This window comes from Platichthys flesus, chromosome 23 (assembly GCF_949316205.1).
Source record: "Platichthys flesus chromosome 23, fPlaFle2.1, whole genome shotgun sequence".
Classification (NCBI taxonomy): Eukaryota; Metazoa; Chordata; class Actinopteri; order Pleuronectiformes; family Pleuronectidae; genus Platichthys; species Platichthys flesus.
Window position 1 is genome coordinate 16889193 of NC_084967.1, and position 17260 is coordinate 16906452.

A 17260-nucleotide genomic window follows, 5' to 3' on the forward strand; every position below is an offset into this window, starting at 1 on the left:
AAGCTCTGGTCCCCATGAGGTACACTGGTCCTGAAGAGGAAACACACACACACACACACACACACACTCTGAGGGTTTGTGATGTCACACAGACTCAGATCCAATCAGAGCTAAGAGAACCCTGATAAACCTCAGGTCTGCTGAGCTGCAGGGACAGACGGACTGACAGACATGTCGAGGCTGCTGCTGCTGGTTCTGCTGAGTTGGACATGGACGGGCTCAGCTGTGGTCAGGTAGAAGAACCCACCTTCATTCATATCAGTGGTTCTGCTTCTAGACGAGGACGGTTTGATTTCTGTTTTCTCTCAAGTTCGACTCAAAGTTAGTTTTTGAGATGAGTTCTTCTCATTAAAGATATAAACGATTCAGTCAGTAAACGGTAGAAGCTGAACTCCCCCCCCCCCCCCCCCCCCCCGGCAGGATCCCTCTGAGGCGGGCGCCCTCCCTCCGCTCCCAGCTGCGGGCGGACGGCCTGCTGGAGCACTTCCTCCGGGATCACCGGCCGGACACGTTCAGCCGCCGCTACGCTCAGTGCTTCCCCCCCGGCACGCCCTCGCTGCGCCTGGGCCGCTCCAGTGAGAGGATCTACAACTTCATGGATGTAAGAATGATGACACTGACCGTCAGGTGGAGAGGTTGCTGGTTCAAACCTCGCCACTGCTAAAAACAGAGAAGAATGATTTCCTGTACGTCTGCTGAAGTGCTCCTGTGCAAGGCTCCAAACCCCAAACTGCTCAAGAGGCCTCAGGATTGTATCTCTCACTTTGTAACCTCCTCTGTGTTTAAATGTAATTTGATTATTCATTTATTGGTTTTAGATGTGTTGCAGTTTGTGTGCCTTGCTCATGGTCCCACGTCAGAATAAAGTCGAGTGTTTCTTGTGTTGTGGTGAAATAGAGCTGACGCTGTGTGTTTGTGTTTCAGGCTCAGTACTACGCTGACATCAGGCTCGGGACGCCGGAGCAGAACTTCTCTGTGATCTTTGACACCGGCTCAGCGGATCTCTGGGTCCCATCGTCCTACTGTGTCAGCCAAGCCTGTGGTACCACAACACAGACACACAACACTTGTGTTTGAGTTGTGGGTCAGAACGGACTGACTCTGGTTTAGTGTGATAACAAGTCCAAGGTCTCTCCACCCCCCCACCCTCTCTCTCTCTCTCTCTCTCTCTCTCGCTCTCTCTATCTCTCTGTGTGTGTGTGTGTGTGTGTGTGTGTGTGTGTGTGTGTGTGTGTGTGTGTGTGTGTGGTGGGGGGGGTGTGTTACAGTGTCACACCGTCGTTTCAGGGCTTTTGACTCGTCATCATTTCATCCCGACGGCCGGATGTTCGGGATCCACTACGGATCGGGTCACCTGCTGGGCGTCATGGCCAGAGACACACTGAAGGTCTCTGCTGTCCTGTGGACGTCTCAATGAAAGACTGTCCCTGTGGCTGATGCGTTACGACACGCACAATATGTTGTTGTTTAGAGAATGAAGTGTGTTACTCAGTTTTGTGGCATCAGCATAACAGTGGCAGCAGAAACTTTGACTCAGACAAATAGCGAGAGGAGAATTTCATATAAAGAGAAAATAAAAGTGGGTCTTTAATCCCTCCCTGAGGGACACCACATATTATAGGAAAACATTGTGAATATATTCTGATTTCCAGGCAGAAATGCATATAAATAATAATAAAGATGTCCTCAATATAGAAATATATACTGGTTATTTACTGGAACACTTTGTTGTTTGGGCCTGCTATGTAGTTTTACACATCAACCATGTAATTTAGTATAGATTATATTCTAAATGGAAACATTGTTCAACTGGTACACCACCAAGTATGGGATAATCTTTAATCACTGTACTGCTGCAGATGCACTGAATATGCAATACTGAAATTTGTGTAACAGTTCAGAGTTACGTTTTTAGTATACAATGAGTCTTTAATCCCTCCCTGAGGGACACCACATATTATAGGAAAACATTGTGAATATATTCTGATTTCCAGGCAGAAATGCATATAAATAATAATAAAGATGTCCTCAATATAGAAATATATACTGGTTGTCTTCTGTCTCAGGTCGGTGGTCTGACCATCCTGAACCAGGAGTTTGGGGAATCTGTCTACGAGCCTGGGGCCACGTTCGTATTAGCCAAGTTTGATGGCGTCCTGGGGATGGGCTACCCGGCCCTTGCAGAGATCCTTGGAAACCCTGTTTTCGACAACATGTTGGCGCAGAAGACGATGGATGAACCAGTCTTCAGTTTCTACCTCAGCAGGTACGACTTCACCAGTTAGAAGGAATTCATGTTGTGACACTTTTCTCGTGGAGATTCAGCAGAGAAAAGCTTTCGTGTGTTGGACATTTGTTCTAAAGGGATTCTGGGAATCTAAACCAAACATAAACTGTTCAGTATAATTTATAAAAATAATTTATAAAAATAAAAACTGCATTTTCATTGTCGTGTTTGTGTCGCTGCAGAAAATCAGGTGGCGGTAGCTCCGAAGGTGAACTGATGCTCGGTGGCACCGATGAGTCGATGTACATTGGACCCATAAACTGGAATCCAGTGACTGCTAAGGGATACTGGCAGATTAAAATGGACAGGTTACATGAATTTATCTTTATTTTGATCTTAACCCCAAATTAAAGTTACTAAACTGTACTGACATTCAGAAATATCATTTTATTTCATTATTTTTGTGGCACGTTTAGTGAATATCAGTTACAGCTCATGACCATATCCAATAAACACACAGGTGTGTGTAGTGTGTGTACATCATGTTGGGGTGCCATGCAGTACACTTATCAACCACCAGGGGCAGTACAAAGATGTATTAGACAAGGTGCCATCATTACAGCATTAAAAGCAGATGTTTAACTGCCCCTGTGAGGACATGTTGTCCTCATCATAGTCAACACAGCGTGGTGAATAATGACGTCTGTGTGTGTCTGTGTGTGTCTGTGTGTGTCAGTGTGGCGGTGCAGGGTGTGAGTTCCTTTTGTCCTCGTGGTTGCCAAGCGATTGTCGACACAGGAACTTCCCTGATTGCTGGACCGAGCAACGACATCTTCAACCTCCAGCAGCTGATCGGAGCCACGCCCACAAACATTGGAGAGGTAAACAAACCAAATCTATATTGATCTTGTATCTGAAAGTTGAATTCTGAAAACTTGGCAGAAAGTAGAATGTGACCTTTGTGTGTGTTTAGTTTGTTATCGACTGCACCAGGTTGTCCAGTTTGCCACATGTGACGTTTGTGCTGGGGGGGAGAGAGTACACACTGACTGCTGAACAATACGTCAGGAAGGTAATGGCCCTTCTGGTGTGTTACTGGTTGTGCTCTGTTACCAGTACAAGGCCCATTCTGTTGTGTAATATGAAACCTCTCTGATCTCCAGGAGATGCTTGGTGACAGGGAGATGTGTTTCAGTGGATTCCAGAGCGTGGACATTCTTTCCCCTCAGGGCCCCCTGTGGATTCTGGGAGATGTATTTCTGACCGAGTTCTACAGCGTCTTCGACCGAGGACAGGACCGGGTCGGCTTTGCACCCGCTAAGCACCCGAGCAAAGAGTGACCATCATCGGCTAACAGCTGGATCAGCAATAAATATATTGATAAGAAATGTCATTTGTCATTGATGGTTGTTTTATTCAAAAAATGTGTTTGTGGTGATTCAGCAGCAGCAACAGATAAAGTGAATTTATCACTTCAAGATGCATTTACAAAATCAGATAATATCACAATCGTTACAAATAAACAGCCGATTTTGTTCCAAAAGTATTTTCTAGAAACTTTTAAAGTCAATAATCCTGAGGAGCAGCACACGATGGAATCGGTTTGGTCTGTGGAGTCGGAGATTAAAACACCTTTTTCACTTTTCTAAAAACCCATTAATGTGTGTGTCTGTTGTCTGCGATGTGAGTCGACACATGTCTCACGTCTGGGTCGAGGACTCCACTTGTTCACGGGTTCAAATCGGCTCCGATCAGAACTGATGGAAAAGAGACACCTGGGAGAAAGCGCGGTGAGACAGTGCCTCATTTCCAATATGTCCATGATGCACAGGGGAAAAAGAGAAAACTCCTTTACTTACAATGTGAAAGGATTCAAACACATTTTAAAAATATAACCACATTCTAAAAACCTGCGCATGGCTGCTAATTCTTGTGTAAAATAGGATTAGGTGTGGATTACCTTCAGTTCCTCTACTAGTCACTAGGTGGTATCCAAAATAGTTTTTATGCCAAATTTGATTTATTTTTGTCTCCAGTAACAAAAAAACCTGAACAGTTAATCAAGCTTAAGGCTTCATATCGTTCAAGAATTGAAGTCGTCAGCTCAGTGACTGGTTCTGTTTGGCTCTGTTGGGTTCTGTTTGGTTCTGTTGGGTTCTGTTGGGTTCTGTTTGGATCTGTTGGGTTCTGTTTGGCTCTGTTGGGTTCTGTTGGGTTCTGTTTGGTTCTGTTTGGTTCTGTTTGGCTCTGTTGGCCCAGTGTTCTGTTACTAAGTGAGTGATTCTCTGTTCTCTCCTGAACGGTGTGACTGGAAGTTGTTGTTTTCGATGTCCTTGCTGTTGTTGGTTCTGTCGGACTTGTCGCCCTCAGTCATTCCCTGGAAGCCGGGGTCCTGCTCGGGGTCCGGGAGCTGCAGCGTGGCGCTCGGTGGACCAGGTGATCTTCTGGACTGGAATTGAACCAGACATCTCCTACGCCTCCCCAGGCCATTGGGGCTCGGCAGGCTGCGAACCGACCACTTTGACGTCTGCCTGGAGAACTGCAGGGAGAACTGGCGCCTTCGGGGTCGAGCCGATTGCCGATTTTGGATATTTGTTACTGTCCACTGGAATTCCTTCGGTCCTAATTGAGTGGGGGAGCAACAAACCAAGGAACTGGCCCTGGACAAACAAAGGTTATTAAAGTCAAGGAATCGATACTTAGAAATATGAGATTGGAACAAGAATTAGAACATACCTCCGCCCAGGAGACCCTTACATTCAAACAAGCTGCACCAAATTTGACTCATAGATATCAATGCCCTGAATGGGCCAGATCTTTTCATCTACATCCATTAATTATTTCCCAGGAAAACTGTGAGAATGTTAGAAAATGTCCAAAGAAAGTGATCAAAGTTTTACTGGTGATCAAAGTTGTTTTTGCAAAATTCTGCTGACAAACCGACAAACAGATGGAACCATCAGCTCCTTGGTGTGTTCACACAGAGACTGGCTCGGTTGTTTATCTCAGGACCACAGCACAACAGTTTAGGTATCAACAGAGAAGTACAGACCCAAATGTCCTGGCACTTTCAGCAGAACATGATGAATCACCTTGGATGTTCCAGGCCTGGCGCCTCCTCCGTGGAGGAAGGATCCAAACCGTTGTGGACGTTCACCACCTCGGCGTCGACAGAAGAATCCATCTTGTTCCAGACTTCAAACACTGGCTGGCTGATGAGAAGAAAGGGGCTACTGTTGACCTCCCTCAATGTGGTCAAGGTGTCCATGGGAGGAGGGGGGGTGACCAGGGAGGGGGTTGGGGCCAGGCCACCTGCACCTGGACTGAGCCTGAATGAACAGGAAGTGAGAACACAGAGATCAGTGCGCCTCATTCACAAAGGGAGTTCTTCTTAAAACTCGCTAACACAGTTTTCCTGAAGATTGTGACATTCACCAATGTTTCTTATCTGATATTTGTTCCTTTGTAAGAACATGATCCCGATGAAGAGAACTGTACCTGACGTCTGGGAAGACCCTTCCTGTGGCATCACTGCTGTGCCGTTTGAAGATGGGTCGAGGAGGTCGAAGTTCAGGAGGCTCCTGGACGCTCATCAGCCGGCGGACTCGCCCAAGAACCTGCAAATTAAATTCAGAGAGTTCTAGTTTAAGAATGAAATAACTAAACCGGAATTAAACCATAACCTGGTTGGCAGAGTTAAAAATAAATTATATTACCGACTCTTGGCGCCGGGTCAGTACAGACTCGGGCTGCCGAGGACTGCTGTCGCTAACGTCGGCCTCGTCAAACTGGAGAATATCTGAGAGTCTGAAAGAGACGTTGGATCAAATGTTTTTCTGTTTTTAAAAGGTTTAATAGTTTTATCTGCAAAATCCGTCACAGTTCAATTCAGACCTGTTTTGAGATGAACCCTATGAGGAGCAATAACAGCTCCACTTCCATAACGATGATGTAGTAAATCTATTATATATCTATCTTAACAGTAAAATCAGCAAAAGCTCAGAATGAATCCCTGCTAACAACTTTCATCACCAGCAAAGAGATCGAGATGATCGTTTCAACTAAGTGAACTGATTGGTTGAAATGATCATATAAGCGAATGATTAACATGCAAAATATGCGTGACTGCGTATTGACCCCATGTCGGTGGTGGAGCCGAGGAATGAGGGGATGCAGTAGTCGGAAGCAGCCAGCGTGTACGGTGGTTGAGCGTCGCGGTCGTTCCAGTAAATGTCTTTGGTCATGTGAGGAAAGTTCATGTGCATTTCATCCACAGCCAACAGCGACACCTGCAGGAACAGGGAAACATGACGGGATAGTGGTGTGTTGTTTTAATCAGACACTATATTATTAAAAAGCATCTTAATCCATCACAATGTTAGAAATAATTAACAATTTCATATTAATATGGAATAAACAGAAATCAAACCTATTTTATGACTACAAAGGCAAATTGTTCAGAAATTTTCATCGTCTGCCTTTCATCTATTAAAGGCAGACATGAAAGGTTCTAAACAAGTTTATATTGTCTTTCATGCCTTTCATGAGATGTGTATAAATGCGTTCCGCCGCTCCTCCTCCTCACATCTCATCTGATCCATAGAAACGATGGAGGCACCAAAGAAAGCTCCAGCACCCAAGAAGGGCTTCAAGAAGGCGATGACCAAGGTCCCCGGCAAGAAGAGGAAGAGCCGCAAGGAAGTCTTCTCTATCAACGTGTACAAGGTGCTGAAGCATTTGCAACCCGACATCAGCATCTCCACCAAGGCCATGGCCATCATGAACTCCTTCGTGATGGACATCTTCGAGCGTATAGCCGGGGAGGCCTCCCGCCTGGCTCTCTACAACAAGCGCTCCACCATCACCTCCCGGGACATCCAAACCGCCGTCCGCCTGCTGCTGCCCGGGGGGCTGGCCAGGTACGCCATGTCCGAGGGCACCAAGGCCGTGACCAAGTACAACAGCTCCAAGTGAACTGCGGGGACCCGCTTCCACCCAACGGCTCTTTTAAGAGCCACCCACCGGCTGGAGACAAACGGTCCTGATGCTTCCATGTTCACACTCACCTGCTCCGTCCTCCAGTTCCCATGAAGCTGATCAGAGCCAGGTGGAGGGTTTAGATCCCATGGGTCACATGTTTCATATGAGACTCATTATGCATCAATATGAGCTAAAACACCAGATTACAAACAGCTTCTGATCTAAACCTCAAACTAGATCCCAACTGTTTGTTTTACAGCAGCTTCATCTGACACGTGTCAATGATTGACGAGGTGCAGAGGAAGTGACTGTGATAACACTGGACTGATGTTACTCATGTAGATGCTTCATACAATAATAATGAACTGGGATGGATTCATAATTATATTTGATCTGTCAGCTCCACTTCCTTCCACTGTCCAGAAACTAAGAGCTGAACAGAAACCATCTCTGAGAGGAACTCATTTAACTACTGAACACAACTGCACATACATTTCAAAAGGCCATACTATTAATGGGGAAATCTGTAGAAGAACATGTAGAAAATAAACAGAAATCAAACCTATTTTATTAAGTTGTGATAAACTTACAGATTTCCCCCTTTGTATGGCCTCTTGAAATGTATGCACAGCTGTATGTAAGTGTGTGGCTGAAATAGTCATTGTTATACATCGTATGAAGTGTGTGATATTAAATCAAACATACAAATGTATCATCTGTGAGTGTGGTTATTAATATAATAATATTAATATAATACATCATAGGATAATTGATTGTCATGTGTAAAGTTCAATTAATAGGAGTTTATAGATTATTCTTCTCTGTTGGTTTAAATTGGTCAGAACCTTCCACCTTCTGCCTGGTGACCAGCTCAGCCAATCACAGGCGGGGGACCGCACAGCTTCATTTGAATGTGATGTATTTAAATCCGCTCTTCCGCGCCTCCCCCTCACATCTCATCTGATCCACAGACACGATGCCGGAACCAGCGAAGGCTCCAGCGCCCAAGAAAGGCTCCAAGAAGGCGGTGGCGAAGGCCCCCGGTAAGGGCGGAAAGAAGAGGAGGAAGTCCAGGAAGGAGAGCTACGCCATCTACGTGTACAAGGTGCTGAAGCAGGTGCACCCCGACACCGGCATCTCCTCCAAGGCCATGGGCATCATGAACTCCTTCGTGAGCGACATCTTTGAGCGCATCGCCGGGGAGGCCTCCCGCCTGGCTCACTACAACAAGCGCTCCACCATCACCTCCCGGGAGATCCAGACCGCCGTCCGCCTGCTGCTGCCCGGGGAGCTGGCCAAGCACGCCGTGTCCGAGGGCACCAAGGCCGTGACCAAGTACACCAGCTCCAAGTGAACTGCGGGGACCCGCTTCCACCCAACGGCTCTTTTAAGAGCCACCCACCGGCTGCCTGGAGACAAAAAGTCCTGATGCTTCCATGTTCACATTCACACACACTCACTTCCTTGAGTTCCCATGAGGCTCATCAGAGCCGGGTGGAGGTTTCAGGTCCCACGAGTCACATGGTTCATATGAATCCTAATGAGACTCATCACGCATCCATATGATCAAAACATCTAACTAGAACAGTTTATTTGCAGCAGCTTCACCTGACACGTGTTCAAACTCTTAGCAGATGATTGATCAGGTGTGAAGGAAGTGACGTTAACACTGACCGTTCATTGTTGATGATTCATACAATAATGAACTGGGACATATCGATCAATGTTCATTATTTTATACTATCTGTCAACGCAGTTGCACTTCCTGCCACTGACCAGAAAGCATGGAACACACTTCCGTCCATGTCCCGTGTGTTCACATGGAGCAGCAGGGTCTAATCCCTCAGCTGATGTGTGTATGGTTCTGTTTGACGAAGGGTCACACAGGGACACGAACACAGCTCCTAACAACTCAGCTGAGAGGACGTGCTGAAGCGACACGTGTTGACATGCGTCACTTCACCATGAGAAGGGAGACACTGATGTGTTGTTACCGGGCTTCGTGTCTTTGATGAGGAGATTCTGCCAAACTGTGTTTTACCAGCAATATCCAAATTTTGGATCGATAAAGAACACATGTATTCTTTTGTATTTAGCTCAGAGATATGGCCTCTTATAAGCCACTAATATATATTGTCTAAATATATGTATTAATAACGTAACACAAGGTACAACTGTTTGTGTGACACTGAGCCGGGTCAATCTGAACATTAGATCAATAAACTACAGAATATAAAAGTGACAGGATGACGCGTGCACGTGTTTTTACAGTCTCTGCTTGTGTGACTGATTTCTGAAGGAAGTCATATTAACGGTATAAATCAGCTGTCTTTAATTTAACGGCGTCAGAGTGAAACTGTTAAATGACTTGTTATGAGTCGTCATGTGTTGATTTATTGTATTTTGTTTCTATTGACATTAGAGGTGAATCATGAGCAGCAGCCTGCAGGACACATGTTCTCTGCTCGGCTCCGCTGCGTCCTGATCCCAGGTGTGTTTGCTGCCGACAGAAAGCGTCAGTTTATCGTGAAATAATCATGTGTAGCTGAGTGTTTTCACACCCAACACCCAAGACTAACATTTGGGGCAGATGGTGAACTGGTTTTGATGGAGCTCCGGAGCATTTTAAACCATTTTAGGGGATAAATTAGTGGGAAAACACGGTGATCGGCGCCGCTCACCGCGGTGAACAGGCGAGGTTTCGGGGCTCCACGGGCCAAACACCCCGATCCCCGGAGCTCTGCGTACCTCCTACTTGAGGACACACGCGCCCGGTGTCGGTTGTAACCGCCGCGGACACTTGTCGTCTCTTCCACGGTGATTTTATGGCGTGTTATCGGTGAGAAGAAAACACAAGTGCCCGGTGTTCGCAGCTCAGCCAGCCGCGGCGGGCGGAGTTGACTCTCCACGGTTCTCATGGTGTGTTTAAGACCGGCCTCCCGCTGCAGGACATCACCACTCTGACTGACACCGAACAGCAGAACCATGGCAGAAGAAGTTCCCACTCCAGCGCCGACCAAGGCCCCGAAGAAGGCGGCAACCAAACCGAAGGCGGCAGCCAGGCCCAAGAAGACCGGACCCAGCGTCCGCGATCTCATCGTCAAGGCCGTGACCGCCTCCACCGAGCGCAACGGCATGTCGCTGGCCGCCCTGAAGAAGGTTTTGCTGGCCAGCGGCTACGATGTGCTGAAGAACAACAGCCGCGTGAAGGTCGCCGTCAAGGCGCTCGTCGACAACGAGGTCCTGGTTCAGACCAAGGGAACCGGCGCATCCGGCTCCTTCAAGCTGAACAAGACCGCCTCCAAGAAGGCCGCCGCTAAGAAGCCCGCCGCCAAAGCCAAGAAGAGCCCGGTGAAGAAAGCTCCCGCGGCAAAGAAGGCTGTCGCAGCCAAGAAGACCGCGGTTGCCAAGAAGTCACCGAAGAAGGCGAAGAAACCGGCGGCGGCACCCAAGAAGGTGACCAAGTCCCCGAAGAAGGCCGCCAAGAGCCCGAGGAAGCCGGTGAAGAAAACCCCGGTGAAGAAGGCTCCGGCCAAGAAGCCAGCGGCGAAAAAGGCACCTGCCAAGAAGCCCGCGGCGGGGGCGAGGAAGGCGCCATCCCGGAGGAAGTGAGCGGACCAAGACCCGAACCCCAACAAAAGGCTCTTTTAAGAGCCACACACCCGAGACCCGAGAGAGCCGGTTCCTACCCTCACACTGAGTTCACACAATACTTCTACATGATCCATACCACAAGACTTCATACTTCTACTTGATCTATATCACAATAGTTTATATTTCTACATGATCTACATCACTATACTTAATTCTTCTACGTGATCTATATCACAATACTTTATACTTATACATGATCTACATCACAATACTTAATACTTCTACGTGATCTGTATCACAATACTTTATACTTATACATGATCTACATCACAATACTTAATACTTCTACGTGATCTGTATCACAATACTTTATACTTCTACATGATCTACATCTCAACACTTTATACTTCTACATGATATATAGCACAATACTTTACAGTACCTGGAATATGTCTTACATTCTGAGCAGCGCTTTGTATTTCAAGTTACTAATACTCTAGTTATACTGTTGTAACATGTATTAATAATTATATACAAACTTAAGCTACATTTACACTATCAGATATTATGTAATGTACATAATTTACAGTATTATTCATCTAAATATTATCAGGACATGCACAATAATGAGTCACTGTTCTGTATGTAAACACGTAACTGTACATGTTGCTACAGCACATATGTCAAATAGTATTTCTCTTATGCTTGGGTCACGATGAGACTTTATTAATCCTGTAGGGAAATACTTGTATATGAGTAATTGGCAAGAAGCTGTGAGTGCATGAACATTCACTACAGACATCATTAAATAAACATTTTCTAGTAAAACATGAATCATTATGAAAATGTATTTTGCATTTCTCCTTTCATTGATTTCTGTATTTGTACGGTCATTTATTAATGTATCCTACATATATTAGTTTCTGTATTTCTACCTCATGGAAACTTAGTCCTCAGACCAGAATGATTACATTTAGTTTATTAAAGTCCTGAAGTGTCCGTGTGACGTAGTGGTGAACGGGCCACTTCGTGGGTCTGATACCGGACTGGACTCCGGAGCCTCCACGGGACCGCGGGTGACGGTGATCACCACAGGGACCGTGAAGAGGAGCAGGGCTCGGGGAAACTCGGAGTCGGTCCACATTGAGCGAGCATCGCGGGGCGGATCCTTCGAGACGAACGACTTTTGGCGCCCGTTTTTGAAAAGAGTTCCCTCCAATAAGCAGCGCAGTTCCGGGTGGTGGGTCGCTCTCTGGGCGGCGCTGAGCCCCAGGAGGGATCCGCTCTCCAATCAGGGGTCGCAGCGTCACCCAAGCGGGAGCCGGTCCGACGGTTTAAGAGCAGCCGAGTCCCGCTCACTTCATTCTTATTTTCTCCACAGAACGAGAAACAATGGCTCGAACCAAGCAGACCGCCCGTAAGTCCACCGGAGGGAAGGCTCCCAGGAAGCAGCTGGCCACCAAGGCCGCCCGGAAGAGCGCCCCGGCCACCGGCGGAGTGAAGAAGCCTCACCGCTACCGACCCGGGACCGTGGCTCTCAGAGAGATCCGCCGCTACCAGAAGTCCACCGAGCTGCTGATCCGCAAGCTGCCCTTCCAGCGCCTGGTCCGGGAGATCGCTCAGGACTTCAAGACCGACCTGCGCTTCCAGAGCTCCGCCGTCATGGCTCTGCAGGAGGCCAGCGAGGCTTACCTGGTCGGCCTGTTCGAGGACACCAACCTGTGCGCCATCCACGCCAAGAGGGTCACCATCATGCCCAAAGACATCCAGCTGGCCCGGCGCATCCGCGGGGAGAGAGCCTAACTTGCCCGCATTCCGCTCACCACACAACGGCTCTTTTAAGAGCCACCCACCCGCACTAAAGAGTCAAAGTCCCGCTGCACCACTTCCTCGTGTCATGATCCATCTGGAGCTCGAACGTGTTCTTAAACATTTAAACTTAATCATCCCAGAAAATGTTTGAGTTTAATGATTTACAAACTAGATAGCTTTCACACCGTGCTTGGTTATATGACGTACTGGTCATTAAAAGGTCGAGGCTCAGATCAGAAATAAAACTTCCTGTAGACTTTGAATTTACTCAAATGTTCCTTCCATAATCTCTATCCTTTTCAAAAAAAACTTCCATCTGTCAATCAGGTTGAGGAGCAGTAAGTTGAGGTTCGATCCAGAATACCAACCGATACTTAATACAGTCTATTCATGTAAATAAATTGTATTAGAAGTGAAAATTGGAGATTATTAATCCTTATGCACACGAAAATGGCTGACATGTTTATGACCTCACTCAGACTGCCTATGCTGTCATGACTCCTGATGTCATGGCTTGAAATCATTTTTAGATGTGATGTTACACAACCAAACAAACTCATGAAGTTAATCTCATCGTATTAACCATTAAGATCCAGGGCTCCTGAGCCCCGTCGTACCACCAGAGTTCAGTGCTGGTCTGGGAGCAGCTGTTGAGTTAGAGACTTGATTGTTTACAGCAACAGAATATTAAATACTAGAAACATGATGACACATCCGAGTCCCAGGAGGAGTAGAGCTGAGAAGGAGAAGACGTAGCCCAGGATCTTCTGACGGGAGCTGTAGGGACCTTCTGCCAGGTGCGTGTTGAGCTCTGTTTGAAGGCACTCCACGATAAAAGCCTCTTCAGTCCGGTGGGGGGCAGACAGCACGAAGGTGACCCACAGGCCGTACCTCTGCTGAAGCCTCTTCACAACAGCCTTCCTCACTTCTTTGCACTTTTGCATGTTTGGGACGAGCCCGTCCGGAAGTCCCGCCAGCGTCTCATTGGTCAGACGCTGAATGAGGCTGATGCTCCTCCTGCTGCTGCAGCTCATCAGTGGACCACACTTCTCCACGACGTCAGCAGTGACCATGCTGACTAACACCCGCAGCTGGAGGTCTTCCTCCGTGGGTGCTGAGTGTTCTCCGCTGGTCACCACCTGCTCATCTGGTCTGTGGGCCATCAGCTCATCAAGCGCCATCTCCTCAATCATCTCCACGTCTTTTCTCTATCCCTCAGTAGCCACCTGGTTGTTCATCGTATGAGGATCTGTTGTATCTTCTCCTTTCTTCACGAACGCAGCTGTTTCTGTTTTGCGATGTGCTTTCCGCAAACTGTCTTTGTGCTTCTTCTAATTGAGGTTTATTGTAACGAGGCAACCAAGGTCCAGGTCCACTCCTATGACATCAAAGGCATTTCCTTTGAGGTCATAGGAGTGGACATGGAAATTGTTTGCCTCCCAAACTAAAGATAGAAACAGATTATTTATTCATTTATTTACTTTTGGTGTTTTGTTTACATGTACATATCAATATCACATGTGTTTGGATTTGAACACTATTTTATTTGGCTAATGTGTCAAAAAAATAATAATTGAGTGCAGATTGACTGGGATAGTGCTGAAATGTACAAATGATCCTCTTGATGTAAATATTGCTCAAGTAGCAGAGCAGAGCTGTTGCCTCTAAGGAGCCTGGAGCAGGGACCGAAGCAAAGAAGCTACTTCTTGTAAAGTAAGTTTGAACGTCTCTTGGCAGTGAGAGATCGTTATTCTTAAAATCTTTGTCGATGTCCCACATCTCACTTTGTCATTTCTGTTCCCACCAAAACTGTCCGAGTTTCCATTTCTTTTGGACGAACCATTCTCTGTTAGGAACTAGTTTTCAGAGCAGCGGCGGTTTCCCACCTGAAGGTTCCTGTCGATGATCCAGTTGACCTCGAAGTCTTCGTCGTCCTCTCCGAACGGGTTGATCAGCTGCTCCGCGACCTGACGACCACAAACGCATCATCAACAGGGATTCCACACACACAAAAGTTAATGATGAATATATCACAGGCCAAGTTTCCACAAAATCTAAGACGCACAATCAAGTCCAACACACTTTGTGCAACCAATGTATAGAAACCTGCAACTCAGGCTCATCCAGTATTTCTAACATCTTATTAATATAACGTGGTCGAGACAGAAACAACAGGTCAACCGTGAACCCGTGAATGGGGTCGGTGGTGATGGTCTAATGCACACAGCTCCGGCCTCAGCAAGCGTCTCGCTGTAACTACAGCTGCCACACGGGGGCGCACAGAGGGAAGGAGGGTGTAGAGCTCATAGAAAAGTAAATTTTGACAAACAATAGCCACAGTGATGTATATTAGATCTTTAGTGTGGACGAGTGTGATATTTGGCCAATTGTCAACATACTTAACATTACAGCCTGTAGCTGGTTGTAATGTTGTGGCTCTACGCAGTGATCCACATTATGTGAAGGAATATAGAGAAACAGGAGGATCTTTGTTCTTTAGTAGACGACAAGGTGAACTCACCTTCAGCCAGCCGGAGTAGAAGAAGAACTGCAGCATGGTGTAGACGGGCACGTACATGTCGAGGTCATGACCTTGGTATCCCCTGGTCGGGTCCAGAAACTGTCGACCGATTAGACAAGCCACGAAAAAGGTGTAAACAGCCAGAGTGACGACCTGAAGAGAGAGAGAGAGAGAGAGAGAGAGAGAGAGAGAGAGAGAGAGAGAGAGAGAGAGGCCTCACTGTTTGATCCCCTCCATACTAACACACCTGAAAACGTTCATCACCCGACCGGCCACATTCACACTCAATGTGATCAGATCCTGACGAATCAGAGATGGGACTGAAAAGAACCAATCAGCAGCGGGATGTGAGCTTCAGAGTCAGAGATCTCCACTGCTGGGATCCAGCTACAGTAATGATGCTGATGTGATTAGAAGCATCTGGTTCCAACAGAAGACAGACCTGTGTGTAGACCAGTGGGATGCCGACCCAGTCGTAGCCGAACAGAGTCGCACACCAAGTCCTGAACAGGTTCATCTCCTGGATGCAGAGACAGAACGTGGACAGGGTTAGAGCCTGGACACCCCCCCCCCCCCGATTCATGAAGCTCAACTGGCTGATTGGAAACATAAAGGGTAGCTCATGTGTTCGCTTCACTTCTATACACTCATACTTTGACATAGAGAATAAAATATGAATTGTTCTCCTGTCTGTCACATTGAGAATGTTCTGCAGGTCGATGCTGTCCTGGATGCGTCCTTCTTGTCGAGCTTTAGACGCCAGGTTGGAGAACCAGACCACAGGAATCCAGTACTTCAGGTGAGGTGAGGGGATGTCGTCGAAGACCTTCCTCTCCTCTGGAGTCATAAAACCTGCAGGTGTCGAGACAAACAGGTAGAACGACAGAGCATTAGAACCCAGGAACATCTGGATTCTGTCTGTGACGTGTAACAACCATCGTCCTCCCCTCTTGGTCACATCTCACTGCTGGAGACTCAGGATCTTATCGGCTCGTTTGTGACATTGAACACGACCAGGGTACAAAAACCCAAACGCCCCTACTGGCAATGGGGAAGGAGTCGATGGCTCTTTTAGCTGAGGGCGTTAACGCCGAGCAGAGCACAGAGGAGGAGACACTCGGGTCAACAGCTCGTTTCCCCGGCAGCTCTAATCCTCAGATAACAAGCGGATCCCGTGGGCCTCATCAGACAGCTCCAGGAAGGAAGAGACCCAACCGGGACAAACTTCTACTGGAAACACTGAACTCAAGCTGTTTGAGCTGAGCCATATCAGAATGGAAAGATTAACCAATGGGTTCACGTCCTGGAGCCCCGACTGTTACTCTATCTGTACATCACACTACAAACACACAAAACACAAGTGCCTCAAAAAAGATGTAAACTTACCACACAACCCAGTTACAGAGACATTAAAGTAACACAACGCGACAGTGGCCTACCTGCTTCCACCACGTGGTCCATGGTCGGGAATCGTTTGCAGACGGCGGTGCTGACGGAGCGGAAGATGAGGAGCGACGTCAAGTTGACATATCGAACCAACGTCCTGCGCAGGAGGCGGCCATATTCATCTTTACCCTGAACACAGCTGGAGGAAACACAGGGATATGACCAGTGTGGCCAGTCGATCTCTGGAAACCATGTGACCTTTTCCTTAATTAAAGCTAGTCAGCCTCATAACCTAGTAAATTTTCTATATCTGTATGTTTATTGTTTACAGGTTTAGTGTAATTGATTGTAATGAAATCTTTATCCTTTAAATATAATTTACAATAATATCTGAACATCTGTCTCGCTCCTTGTTTTCCACTTTAACTCTCCTTAATATTTATAACTGGTTTCAGATCAGATTAGATTCAACACTAGTTGGTTTGATTCTAAACGTGAATAAAACTGGAACCATTCTGCAAACTCTGAGATCTATCGCCTCTTCACCAGTTCACATAGTGCACGCTGAGAGTTGTGTTAAAGAACCTGGAGATGTGGAACATCAGTCTGTCGGGCCACGGCAGATTCACAAACTGGTGCCACCATCGGTTCACCACCAGAGTCACATAAAAACCTGCAACACAAACCAGTGAACAGCTCAGAGAAAGATTTACAACATATTATAAAGACTCTGAACGACC

General features: G+C 46.9%; 6 protein-coding genes across 6 annotated transcripts in view; 5 read left to right on the forward strand and 1 right to left on the reverse strand.

Annotated features, from left to right (window-relative positions):
* Nucleotides 1–81: 81 nt before the first annotated feature.
* nots (nothepsin) lies at nucleotides 82–3620 on the forward strand. Its single transcript, XM_062382838.1, has 9 exons — nucleotides 82–233; nucleotides 421–601; nucleotides 925–1042; nucleotides 1269–1387; nucleotides 2067–2266; nucleotides 2470–2595; nucleotides 2964–3108; nucleotides 3201–3299; nucleotides 3391–3620. Exons 1-9 carry the CDS (start codon nucleotides 172–174, stop codon nucleotides 3565–3567), a joined length of 1227 nt encoding a protein of 408 aa, XP_062238822.1. The 5' UTR covers nucleotides 82–171; the 3' UTR covers nucleotides 3568–3620.
* A 129-nt stretch (nucleotides 3621–3749) lies between these two features.
* Nucleotides 3750–17260, reverse strand: part of LOC133948829 (bestrophin-3-like) — a 15216-nt gene continuing 1705 nt past the window's right edge. Inside the window, exons 3-13 of the mRNA XM_062382854.1 lie at nucleotides 17106–17193; nucleotides 16574–16719; nucleotides 15832–15986; nucleotides 15577–15654; nucleotides 15135–15287; nucleotides 14500–14580; nucleotides 6365–6516; nucleotides 5944–6034; nucleotides 5726–5844; nucleotides 5320–5556; nucleotides 3750–4887 (exon numbers count right to left, since the gene is read on the reverse strand). Coding sequence (XP_062238838.1) covers nucleotides 4497–4887; nucleotides 5320–5556; nucleotides 5726–5844; nucleotides 5944–6034; nucleotides 6365–6516; nucleotides 14500–14580; nucleotides 15135–15287; nucleotides 15577–15654; nucleotides 15832–15986; nucleotides 16574–16719; nucleotides 17106–17193 — 1691 coding nt within the window. The 3' untranslated portion in view covers nucleotides 3750–4496. The remainder of the gene's footprint in view (nucleotides 4888–5319; nucleotides 5557–5725; nucleotides 5845–5943; nucleotides 6035–6364; nucleotides 6517–14499; nucleotides 14581–15134; nucleotides 15288–15576; nucleotides 15655–15831; nucleotides 15987–16573; nucleotides 16720–17105; nucleotides 17194–17260) is intronic.
* On the forward strand, nucleotides 6836–7702 carry LOC133948770 (histone H2B type 1-B-like). The gene has a single exon (XM_062382770.1). The coding sequence runs from the start codon at nucleotides 6836–6838 to the stop codon at nucleotides 7199–7201; it is 366 nt and encodes a 121-aa protein (XP_062238754.1). The 3' UTR covers nucleotides 7202–7702.
* On the forward strand, nucleotides 8148–9429 carry LOC133948826 (histone H2B 1/2-like). The gene has a single exon (XM_062382851.1). The coding sequence runs from the start codon at nucleotides 8184–8186 to the stop codon at nucleotides 8559–8561; it is 378 nt and encodes a 125-aa protein (XP_062238835.1). The 5' UTR covers nucleotides 8148–8183; the 3' UTR covers nucleotides 8562–9429.
* LOC133948817 (histone H1-like) lies at nucleotides 10178–11643 on the forward strand. Its single transcript, XM_062382842.1, has one exon. It carries the CDS (start codon nucleotides 10193–10195, stop codon nucleotides 10817–10819), a length of 627 nt encoding a protein of 208 aa, XP_062238826.1. The 5' UTR covers nucleotides 10178–10192; the 3' UTR covers nucleotides 10820–11643.
* LOC133948821 (histone H3) lies at nucleotides 12164–12774 on the forward strand. Its single transcript, XM_062382845.1, has one exon. The coding sequence runs from the start codon at nucleotides 12194–12196 to the stop codon at nucleotides 12602–12604; it is 411 nt and encodes a 136-aa protein (XP_062238829.1). The 5' UTR covers nucleotides 12164–12193; the 3' UTR covers nucleotides 12605–12774.